At 54.6% G+C, this 11616-nt stretch overlaps 2 protein-coding genes across 2 annotated transcripts; one reads left to right on the top strand and one right to left on the bottom strand.

The window, feature by feature from the left end:
• Positions 1 to 1707: 1707 nt before the first annotated feature.
• Positions 1708 to 5185, top strand: TMEM9 (transmembrane protein 9). The gene is made up of 5 exons (XM_009072391.1): positions 1708 to 1805; positions 2071 to 2162; positions 2580 to 2688; positions 3424 to 3555; positions 5036 to 5185. Exons 1-5 carry the CDS (start codon positions 1710 to 1712, stop codon positions 5183 to 5185), a joined length of 579 nt encoding a protein of 192 aa, XP_009070639.1. The 5' UTR covers positions 1708 to 1709.
• A 3154-nt stretch (positions 5186 to 8339) lies between these two features.
• Positions 8340 to 11413, bottom strand: LOC103800029 (alpha-1,3-mannosyl-glycoprotein 4-beta-N-acetylglucosaminyltransferase C-like). The gene is made up of 3 exons (XM_009072390.1): positions 11306 to 11413; positions 10411 to 10558; positions 8340 to 9484 (listed from the first exon to the last, which is right to left on the bottom strand). Exons 1-3 carry the CDS (start codon positions 11411 to 11413, stop codon positions 8340 to 8342), a joined length of 1401 nt encoding a protein of 466 aa, XP_009070638.1.
• Between the last annotated feature and the right edge of the window lie 203 nt (positions 11414 to 11616).

Genomic DNA, 11616 nt, shown 5'->3' with positions numbered 1-11616 from the left:
ATGAAAAACAACATTAATAACTCGTTCAGATGTTCCAAATCCAGCTGAGCTGAAACACAGTTCCAGGGACACACCCCACTGTTGAGTTAAACACTGGAACAAAAGTCCAAACCCACTTACAATGGGGAACTGTGCACTGTGCAGTTCAGATAACTCCTGTCAGCCAACATCTGTGCTGGAGATCTGAACCCCTGATGTGCAGGGCTCATTGTCTCAGGAGGTTTGTGGGGTGCAAAGGGCCAGTAAATCCTGGGCTTAGCTGATAGGACTGGAAGGCATTGTGAGGGGTTTTGGCAGCTGTGTGGGAGTGGCTGTTGGTTTGTGTTGATAAAGAAGGCAGGAAGTTAGTGTTTGTGATCCATGAGGTTCATTTAAAGGGTTGACATAAGAGAAAGCAAAGGGTGACAGAACATTGCAGTGCTGTAAATCCCAAGGGGACCCATGAGGGGATGGAGTGGAAGTACCTGGAGTGAGCTATGGGATTACTGTGCCCTGTGGACCTGATTGATGAGGGTGTAAACTCCATTCCCTGAGTAAACCTCTGCTGAAGTGATCGTTCCAGGCTGTCCCAAGGTCCCCAAGACCTGCTCCACCTTTCTGAGGCTGTTCCAAGGGTGAACATCAGCCTTGCCAAGGCCAACCTGGCCTTTGTGTCTCAGAGAATGAATTCATATGCTCAGGGATTTGTGCAAACATGTCTCTGGAGAAGCTTTATCCATCCTCATGGGAGTGGAATGAGACTGAGATGATCTTTAAGGTCTTGTCCAACCCAAACCAATCTGCTGTAGCCAAAGGCATTAATGAATCACCAAGTTACCAACCTGGCATGAGTGTAAAATCAGGTGTCTTGGGTAAAGGAAGTTTAGGAATCAGTTTGGGATACTTAGGAATATTCCACCCCTTTTCCCTGAGAGGAGAATACATTGATCCCTTCAGAAGCCAAATGAGTATGAGGAATGGTTTCATTCTGATGACACAGGTCACTTGCTCTGTGGTTTTCCTGGCTCTGTATCTTTCACTGGGAAGAACTGTCAGCAGCAAAATATCTGTGGCAAAGCTCCACAGCAGCAGGAGAGGAACAGGAAGTTTTCTGGGAGGCAAATTGTAAGGAAATCAGGAATATATTTGATAGTTTGGATGTGTGATGGAAGCTCTTCTAATAGTTTCTTGGGAGCTGTGTTAAGAGTTTCCAGGAGTTAATGACTGGCATCAGCTGTGATTCAGGAATAAATTTCTACTTCTGGGCAAAACAGAGGGAAGTGGGAGGGATGATTTTCTACTTCTGGGCAAAACAGGGAAGTGGGAGGGATGAATTTCTACTTCTGAGCAAAACAGAGGGAAGTGGGAGGGATGAATTTCTGCTTCTGGGTAAAACAGAGGGACACGGGGGATAAATTTCTACAGGGTAAAACAGAGGGAAGTGAGAAGGATAAACTTCTGGGCAAAACAGAGGAAAGTGGGAAGGATAAATTTCTGTTTCTGGGTAAAACAGGGAAGTGGGAAGGGGTAAGTTTCTACTTCTGGGTAAAACAGAAGGACATGGAGGATAAATTTCTACTTCTGAGCAGATCACAGGGAAGTGGGAGGGATAAATTTCTACTGGGCAAAACAGAGGGAAGTGGGTCAGAAAACGAAGCTCAAACTGACACATTGTGGCTGCATTCAGCTAAGATCCTCTGTCCTGGATGGTTTTGTTCCCTCAGGCTTCCATGATGTTTTCCCAGTGCTCCGGGAATGCTGTGAGCCCTGTGGTGCTGCTGCTGCTGCTGTGCTGCCTCCTGTGTGCCCCAGCACAGGCCAGCAAGGTGGGTCACCTGCACTGGGCACAGTGGGCATCAAGTGGCAGGGAAGCAACTCAGTCTGGGGAACTTTGCAGAGACAAGGGGTGTGGTGGTAGAGATGCTGCAGGTGGCACAGGCGCTCGGGGCACGTTCAGCCTGTGAAAGCAGCAGTGCAGGAAGATGTGAGGGGAATGTTCTCTCTCCTAGAGGAGGTTTTGCCTTCTCCTGCCCCTGGGGTGGTGAGGGTGGCAGGGCTGTGTGCCTCACACCACTGCTCTGGGTTCCACAGAGCTCAGAGGACATTCGCTGCAAGTGCATCTGCCCCCCCTACCGCAACATCAGCGGCCACATCTACAACAAGAATGTGTCACAGAAAGACTGGTGAGTTGAGGCTGAAGCCTGACCAACACTTCAGAGCTCCCAGCTTGTGCTAAGGAAGCAATTCCCTGCCTGTGTGTTTACAGAGGGAGCTGCTTTGGTGGGTGATGTTTGACCCAGGCCAAGGGCGTTTCTTAAACAAAGATTGAGGAACTTGGGATGGTTTCTTAACTCAGGGCTCTCAGCAGATATGGGGTGTACCCTCCAGCCCCTTTCATCTGGATCAGATCCCTGCAGAAGGCCCTTGGACAGTGTATCCCAGGGACTTTGGGCTAGCTGAGCTGTGAGGGGAGCTCTGAAAACCGAATCAGTGTTACCAGCCTGACAGGAAAGCTGGGACACACAGTCACCCCAATGTCCTTCCCTAGAGCATTAGTTTCACCTTGTCCTGGGGCTGATTGTGCTTTGTTTGTGCTGCAGCAACTGCCTGCACGTGGTGGAGCCCATGCCAGTGCCTGGCAATGACGTGGAGGCCTATTGTCTGCTGTGTGAGTGCAAGTACGAGGAGCGCAGCACCACCACCATCAAGGTACTGGGGTCCCTCCCTGGGCCTCCTTCTCCTCCTTGCCATGCCAGTCCAGGCACAGCCAGACCAGTGAGTTCCTGGAGTAGAGCCCAGGAAGAGAAATTACAACTGTCACAGCAAGTACAAGGTGGCAGTGCCAGAGGCATCTCTGAGCTGGGAGGGCTCCTGGCAGGGAGGAGCAGACTGCAGGGGAGCCCAGGCTGGCTGAGGGGTGTAACAGAGCCAAGCACCTCTGAGCAGGGGCTCATCTCGTTGGGCTCATGTGCAGCACATGAGCTCAGTTGGCAGAGTGAGGTGATGCTCAGCATGGTTCATGCAGTGATGGCACATCATCAGCCTCCCAGCAAGGGCAAGAGACTTTCTCATGGGCAAAATGAGAATGAGAGAATCATAGAGTATTAAGGGGTTGGAATAGATCATCCAGTGGATGGAAGGATCATCTTAAAGATCATTCAGTGCCAACTCCCTGCCCTGGGCAGGGACACCTCCCACCAGAGCAGGTTGCTCAAGGCTTTATTCAGCCTGGCTGGATTGGGGCAGCCACAGCCTCCCTGGGGCAACCACAACCTCCTTGGGGCAACCACAACCTCCCTGGGCAACCTGTGCCAGTGTCTCTCCACCCTCACAGGAAAAACTTCTTCCTAATATCTGAGGCAGCTGCAAGGGACCTTCCTGCCCTTTTTGGTGCTTCTTCTCTACACTGCTGATCCTTTCCCACTCTGCTGTCCCCAACTGCAGGTGATCATCATCATTTACCTGTCTGTGGTGGGGGCACTGCTGCTGTACATGGCCTTCCTCGTGCTGGTGGACCCCCTGATCCGCAAGCCAGACCCTTACACCCAACCCCTGCACAACCAGGAGGAGAACGAGGTGAGGGGTGCAGGGAGCACCTGGGTGGCTGCAGGCACAGTGCAGACAGGGGGACAGGAGAATGGGTGACAAGGGAACAATGACCTCCTGCTTGGCCCCTCTGATCCAGCGAGGGACCAGCACTGCTGCTCTCTGGCTGCTTAGAACAGGTGAACAGTCAGGCTCAAATCTGTGCAGGTAATGCTGAAGCACAAGAAGCACTCAAGGTTCTGTGTAGAGAGCCCAAGAGGAGCTCTGTCCTCTGGGGCATGGGGTGGTCAGGTACAAGTGACTTCAATTTGGTCTAGAGGAAACCAAAAGTCAAACAGTTGTGTTGTGCAGTATCCCAGGTGTGGTTACTTGATGCTGAGCTACCAGGGAAGGATGGGCTCAAGTATTTGCTGAAACACCTTCTAGACACTAAAAAGAGCCATCTCTGAGGGGCTGTTTGACCCTGCTGTGGGGCTGGGCACTCTTGCATCCAGGCTGTTGTTCCTTGTGCTTCTCCCCAGAGCAGAATTTCATTCAAATCCCATCTTTTGGGGGGACACTGGCATACAGATCTTGGGCAAGAAGAGTAGGGCCCAGCAGCAGAGAGTCTGTCTCTGTCTGTCTCACTCTCACACGTATACACACGTTGGTTTGGGGGAGGACAAATTTCTTGCTGCATGAAATTCATGCAATTTCAGCACTGGATTAGCCTGTCCTGTTTATCATTTGTTGTAAGCATAAACTATTCAGGCCAATTCTTCTGTCTGCTGATGTAAGAACCCCAATTCTTCCACCTGCTGATGTGAGGAGTAGCTGCTCTAGTGTGCATAGTCCATTACCTCCCTCTGCTGACACAAGGTCCTGCAGGAGGAGGTGAATTGTATCCTAAATTTGTGGGTTTGCTCCCTGTTCCACAGCAGTGATTCAGAGTTAGTCCCAGGTGCAGGCTGTATCAGGTGAGGTATCAGGTGAGGTTTATCTTACTCTGGTGTGTTGGACTGTAAACTCCCTGGGATAGGCCTTGGTGCTTGTGTGCCATGATGGATCCTCATCCCCAATAGCAATCTCTGCCTGGTTGCAGCAGGATAAGCTCCTTCATGGAATCACCAGGATTGGAGGAGACCTCTAAGATCATCAAATCCAACCCTTAACCTGTCACTACTGTAACCCCTAACCCATGTCCTCCAGCACCAGATCCAGACACCTCTCAAACACCTCCAGGGATGGTGACTGCACCACCTCCCTGGACAACCTATTCCAGTGCAGTTCCTTGCAGACTCCAAGCAGTGGATTTCCAGCAGAGCTGTAGTGCAGTTCCTCTCCTGGGGACCTTTATTTGGGCCCATGGTGGTCTCCATGGTGGGGAGATGTGTTGAGGAGCTCTGACAATGAGGTTCTTCATCAGGGCAACCCAAGCCTTGAATTCCTCTTTCGGTTGCAGTAGAGTCCAGCTGCCACCCTCTCTTGGTTCTGGGCATTCCCTGATCCCTGTCGCTTCCTTTCCCAGCAGGACACTCCCTCCCTGGCTGCAGTGCCCATCCCAGCTGGTGCCAGAGCCAACACGGTGCTGGAGCGGGTGGAGGGTGCCCAGCAGCGCTGGAAGCGGCAGGTGCAGGAGCAGAGGAAAACAGTGTTTGACCGGCACAAGATGCTGAGCTAGATCCCTGCTGGGCTGTGCAGCACCACTTCCCAAGGGACAGGGAGGTGTCCTGCTCCTGGGACAGACAGCAGTCACCTTGGGACACGTGTGGTGTTGGACTGAGAGCTCGAACCCTCTCGGATTACTGTCGGCATAGAGAGCAACAAACCAAAACACCTCCCTGGTTCTGTGCCCTTGCCCTTCCCCTCTCAGCCCACAGGCTCCTGCCCCTGCCTGGCTGTGCTGGTCCTTGGCCTGTGGCTGCATGCAGAGCTTGGCCATGGGTTGGGAACTCACCTCCAGGGGGGACTCACCCCACTCCCAGGGCTCTATCAGCTCACCCTGCAGCACAGGATCTCAGCAGGGAGCTCTGGGAGCTGGCTGAACCTTCCTGGGATAAAATCAGTAGGATCATTTATATGTGGGATAAATTATGTGATGTTCCTCCAGGATGAAGCAGCCACCTCCTCCTCCTCTTCCTCTTCCTCCTCCTCCAGTGTGTGCTGGTGTTAACTGGGCGTTGTGGTGCTGAGACACATGTGCAGCACTGGGAGGAAGAGGAAGGAATTCCTGCCAGCTGCTGCACTTCTGGTGTAAATGGAGGGATTTCCATGCCTCACTACAGTCTATCCAGGTTTGCCAAGGCATAACTGAGCCTGCAGCTTGTCTCTCTGCAGAGAGGATCACAAAAGCATTTAGAACCTGCACAAGAGTCCAACAGGTAAAGGCTGATTTACATTTATATCCTTTCCTGCTTTAGCAGTGGATAAAAGCATCCTGGAGGGAACCTTTGCATTTGTATCCATGTTGGTGACCCTTGGTGGGCAGGAGCATTTGTGTCCAAGAAAACTGTGCAGAGGCTCTCCTGGAGCACTGGAAACACTTATTGGGGCCCTGGGGAAGGGTCACTTGTGCTGCTCAGAGCACTCTGAGAGCTCTGACTGGACTTGGGCTGTGTGGAAGAAACCAAAGTGTACACTGATCCCACAGAACATTGGGAATGTCAGAGAGGCACTGGAGTCCATTGTGTAGCATCTCTGTATTAAATGCAGACAAAGATCTACTGCCTGGGTGGCTTTTTTTTTTTCAAGGGAAAAGTCCCATGACGCCATGTCTGGGGCTCCTGCTGCCTGGCAGTGCCCAGCAGGAGAGCTGGTGCTAGACCTCAGGCCAGAGCTGTGGTTGTGGCACTTGGTGCTTGGGCACTGCTATGTGCTGAGGGTGGCTGTGCTGCTCCAGGCTGGGAGCATGGCCAGACCAGAGCTGTCCTGCTTGGCACACATTAGTGACCTCTGCTCTGAGCTCTCTCATGGCAAGGCCAAACTGATGGGAATTCCTTGTCTGCTGGAAGCTGAGGGATTATTGCTAATAGCCTAACTGGGAGTGGCTCTGGTCACTGCCCTGTGTGCTGGTGCCAACAGCTTCTCAGCTGTCCACGCTGATCCTGCCAGACAAACCCAAACAGACGCTTTGGGGGCCTGTGTGTACCTGTTGAAGGTGCTGAAAAGGACCCAGAGCATCATGTTATACTGAGGTCTTGTCTCCTTGACCCATCCTTGCTCCCTGGTGCTCAATTCTGGACCTTTCTCCCCCTTTTCAAAACCCCATCTTCCCTCTTGGGGTGAATCCCTCATGGACACAGGGTGTGGTCCCTGGGAACTGACATTTCCCCATGAGGGAGAGAGAGGGAAAATCTGTGTATAGAATCACAGAATCATCATGGAAGAGACCTTTAAGATCATCAACTCACAACTGGCTACCAGCCCCTCCAGTGTGACCCCTAAACCACTACCCCATATCACCCAGTGCCAGGTCCAGATGCCTCTTAAACCCCTTGAGGGATGGTGATTCCACCACCTCCCTGGGAAAACCCATTCCAATGCCTGACCAATGAGTCTGTAAGTCTTTGATTCTGATTTGTGGATAAATCCTGCAAATCTTCATGCTTTGGGGAGAACAAGCTCAGGCCCAAACCTGACCCCAGCACTGAGCTGTGACCTCCCCAGTGCCCAGTCCAGGGGAATAGGCACTGCCCTAGTCCTGCTGCCACACTGTCCTTGCTCCAGGCCAAGATGCCCTTGGCCTCCTTGGCCATCTGGTCACACTGTTGGCTCACACTGAGCTGCTGCCACCAGCACTGCCAAGTCCTTTGTGACCAACACCTCTCCAGCCTCTCCTCCCCCAGCCTGGAGCTCTGTGGGGGTTGTTGTGTCCCGAGGGCAGGACCAGCACTGAGCCTGATTGACCCTCCTGAAGTTCTCAGCCTATTGATGGGTCAGTCCAGGTCTCCCTGTAGAGCTTTCCTACCCTCAGGCAGCTCCACACTCCCACTCAGCTTGGTGTTGGTTGCAGGCGTGGTGCTGTTCGAAGGGTCAGGGCATGAGCAGCCAGGGGAGCAGTGCCAGGGCTGAGTGGGAGCCCCTGGGGCTGGTGAGCAGGGCTGAGTGGTGTGGTGGGTCCATCTGGTGCCCATCACCCCCTGCTCAGCACTGGCACAGGGAGGCACAGCCCCTGCCCTGACCTTCCCTGATCCCTCTCAGGAACAGCTTGGAAAGGGGCTAGGAGAGGAGGGGAAAAAATGCACTTAGACATCAGCAGTGTTGGTGAATCAGAAAGCAAAGGGAAGGGATGATGAGAGGCTGCAAAAAATGCCACTGCCCAATTAATTACTTGGTTTGTTAATTACTTGGTTGGTTAATTAGCTGATCAGCTTTGTCCTGTACAGCATCCTCCCTGTGAGGAAATGTTTGTTGCTCAGCCTGGAATTCCCAAGATTCTTCCCATATCCATACCATTACTCACAAAGGCATCCCCTGCAAGTGCACACACACATCCAGGTGGGCCCTGCTCCCAGCCCCATCCATGTCCCACACCAGTGCTTCCCATCCCTCTGGAGCTGTGGCAGCACCAGTATCCTGCTGGGCCCTGCTCGCAGCCCCATCAATGTCCCACACCAGTGCTTCCCATCCCTCTGGAGCTGTGGCAGCACCAGCATCCAAGTGGGCCCTGCTCCCAGCCCCATCCAGGCCCCAGAGCAGTGCTTCCCATCCCTCTGGAGCTGTGGCAGCACCAGCAAGAGTCAGTAATTTAATTTCTTCTTGAAAAGGGGAGTGACAAAAATAAAGGACCTCTTAGAACACAGCCCAAGTGCTCTGAGCACCTGCCCCAGCCCTGCTCAGGAGCCTGTTGTGGTCCAGATGTCGATGCTGCGGATGATGAGCCACTCGCTCTGGCCCTGGGTCACTCGGATCCTCACGCACTCCACGGGGCTGGGAATGCCTCTCTCCAGCCCCCTCTGCTCCAGGGTTCCCTTCTCAAAAGTGCCCACTGTGATGTAGGCAGTGCAGTCCCTGCCATCAGCCTGTCTGTGCCGGCCCAGCTCCAGCACCCCCGAGCGCAGGATGTCACCTCGGCGCTCGTCCGAGCCCGTGCGCACCCGGACGCGGGAGACACGCGCTGGCTGCTGGAACACGATGGAGAAGGTGCTCCCAGCTGCTGGGGATTTCCCCCAGAAATACCCCTCTGCTGAGCTGTAGGCCTTGAGGGGCTCATAGTTCTCAAAGACAGACATGCTGGTGTACAAAGACGCTGGGGGGTTGTCCGGAAGGTCGAAGGCATCGGCCTGGAAATCATCGTCCTCCAGCCGGTTGACGGTGCCCTGGAAGGAGGAGTAGAGGCCCATGTGCTGGAAGAGGGATGGCTTGAAGCGGATCACGTCCTTCTGGGTGAGCAGGAGGCGAAAGTGAACCAGCAGCCAGTCACAAGGCATTTCCTGGTAGAAGAGCAGGAGGAAGCGAGCCAGGCGAGGGAGGTCGCTGGAGCGGTAGAGCTTCCCGATGTAGCCCAGCTTGGAGAACTCCAGAGTGGCCCAGTTGGAGCCTTGCTGGGAATCCAGTGCCTTACGGATGGCTGTGAGGAAGGACTTGGCACACCACACATCATCCTCAATCATCAGGTAGTAGGAGGAGAGGTTGGCGGCGAAGGCGAGGAGGAAAGCGTAGTCCACGTTCTGCTTGGAGCGGAACTTCACACGCGCCTCGGGGTCGTTGTAGTTCCTCTTGAGACCTTCCAGGGTGGGGTAAAGCTCGTGGGGAGCATGGATGAGCAGGAGTTGTCCCAGAAGGATGTGCCGGGAGAACTTCTGGGCGATGTTGACAGCAACACGCACATTCCAGCTGGGATCCTCATCTGCCAGGTGCACCACCACCACCATCTCCTGCAGCTCCTCCTCCGTGGACTGGCTGAAGAGGGACTGGAGTGTGGCTGAGAGGTAGTAGCCGCGTGGGCGCCGCACCGACGACAATCCCACCGCCAGGAACCCTGTGAGGAAAAGGAGAGGCATCAGCAGGCTGAGGGGAGACCTGGGGTGCACCACGGGGAGGTTCTGCCCTGCAGGACACAAGGAGAGGCCTCCAAAAATCTCTCCTCATGAGCAGCCTGCATGGTTAGTGCTATTTGTGGCCCCATGTGCAAGGTCAAGTCCCTCCTTGAGGCTGTAGCCCCCAATGTCTCCAGAGGGGCCCAATGGCACAGAGAGCACATGAGGAGGCAGGAGCTCCTTGGAGGAAGAAATACTTGGGAAAAACACCTTAAAAAAGCCAAACTTGGGGAAGTAACAGTGCAGAGAGTATATGGGGCAGGAGTGGCTTGTTGGCTTGGCTGCACATCCTGAAGTGTGACCCTGCCCTACTGTGATCCTCCTGGAGATACACCCACACTGGGATGAGGCATCATCCTTCTGCCCTGCTCATGGCCTGGGGTGGCTGCCCATGTTCAGCTTTTCCTGCTGCTGGTCTGCACGTGCTGCACCTCTGGCTCCAGCATGGCCTCCCCTGGGGCTGCACTAAGCTCCTGCTGTGGGGTTTACATGTGAATGGCATCTCCCACACTATGTGGTGGTCCAGCTCCACCATCTCCACAGGAACCTCAACCCCAGGGAGATGGGATCTGTCACTCTCCCCTCTGGAAAATCCAAAACACCTGCAATCACCCCAGTCCAAAGGTGCAGAAATACAGACCATGCTTGCAGCATGTGGCTAGTCCCCTAACCCTCCACCTCCCCAGACAGAGCAGTGAGGGCTGAGGAGGAGCTCACAGGGTGCTGGCAGGTCCCCCAGCCCAACAGGAAGGACACAGCCCCCTCCCCACCCCAGCAGCAGCAGCAGCAACGGGGCAGGTCCATGCTGGGATGGGACAGATGTGCAGACCCAGAGCACAGCTGAGTGCAGGGTCCTGGAGCCACTCACTCTTGCGAGGTGACACGGAGCCAGCGAGGAGGTGGTAGGAGACATTGCGGAGTGCAGAGAGGTCATCCCTGTCCCTGAGGATGTGTTTGGCTCCCTCCGGCTGCAGCAGCTGCAGGATGGTGTCAGGGGCTAAGCTCCGAAGCTCCACCTGGATGGGAGCCACAGGCAGCCAGGTCAGACCCCAGAGCACACAGACAGTGTGAGCAAGGGGCAATGACAACATGGGGACACAGAAGCTAGGAGGAACCCCTGTCTTGCCCTCCAAGCTTCTGGATTCAGGGAAGTCCAGAGCAATCCCAGGGAAAGGAGAAGTCAGAGCTGAGGTTTGAGGGTGATATCATGCAGGGAAGGAAGCAGAGTTGGGGCTGGGGGCAGTGGGGGGCAGGAAGGGATGGAGGATGCATGGAGAGAAGGGAGACATCATAGCAAGCTGCCAGGAGCTGAAGGGGCTCCAGGGAAACTGCAGAGGGACTCTTGGTTAGGAGCTGCAGGGACAGGACAAGGAGGAATGGGAGAAAATTTGAAGAGGGAAATTTAGATTAGCTATTAGGAAGAAGTTTTCCCTGTGAGGGTTGTGAGACACTGGCACAGGAAGGCTGTGGTTGCCCCAAGGAGGCTGTAGTTGCCCCAGGGAGGCTGTGGATGTCCCAAGGAGGCTGTGGATGCCCCAGGGAGGCTGTGGATGCCCCAAGAGGAGGCTCTGGATGCCTCAACCCTGGCAATATTCATTCTAGGTTGGATAAAACCTTGAGCAACCTGCTCTGGTGGGAGGTGTCCCTGCCCAGGGCAGGGGGTTGCACTGGATGATCTCTAGGCTCCATTCCAAGCCCTTAACATTATATTACACTATGGTCCAGTGACCCCTCCAAAGGGACATCACTGGTTGGGGACTCACCTCCGGGGGCTCCTGTTCCTGCCTGGTGCCCCCATGGAGGAGGAGGAGCAGGAGCAGGCAGGAGGCTGCGAGCACAGCTGAGAGGGAACGTTTCAGGGAGCATCGCATAGCACCGTGATGATAGCCCTGTGGGAAGAAGGGGCACATGAGGGCACAGCCTAGGGAAAACACCACCCCCTGGGTGAGATGGTGGGGCAGCACCTGGAGGCACTCCTGGTACTCAGCCCTCTGCCCAGAGCACCCAGGGGCAGCAGGAGGTGCTTGGGTACCCTGTCCTTAGGGCAGGACACCCCAACCCAGCCAGGAGAAAC

Source organism: Acanthisitta chloris, unplaced genomic scaffold (assembly GCF_000695815.1).
Source record: "Acanthisitta chloris isolate BGI_N310 unplaced genomic scaffold, ASM69581v1 scaffold33403, whole genome shotgun sequence".
Taxonomy (NCBI): domain Eukaryota; kingdom Metazoa; phylum Chordata; class Aves; order Passeriformes; family Acanthisittidae; genus Acanthisitta; species Acanthisitta chloris.
This window is presented reverse-complemented; position numbering and strand designations above follow the sequence as displayed.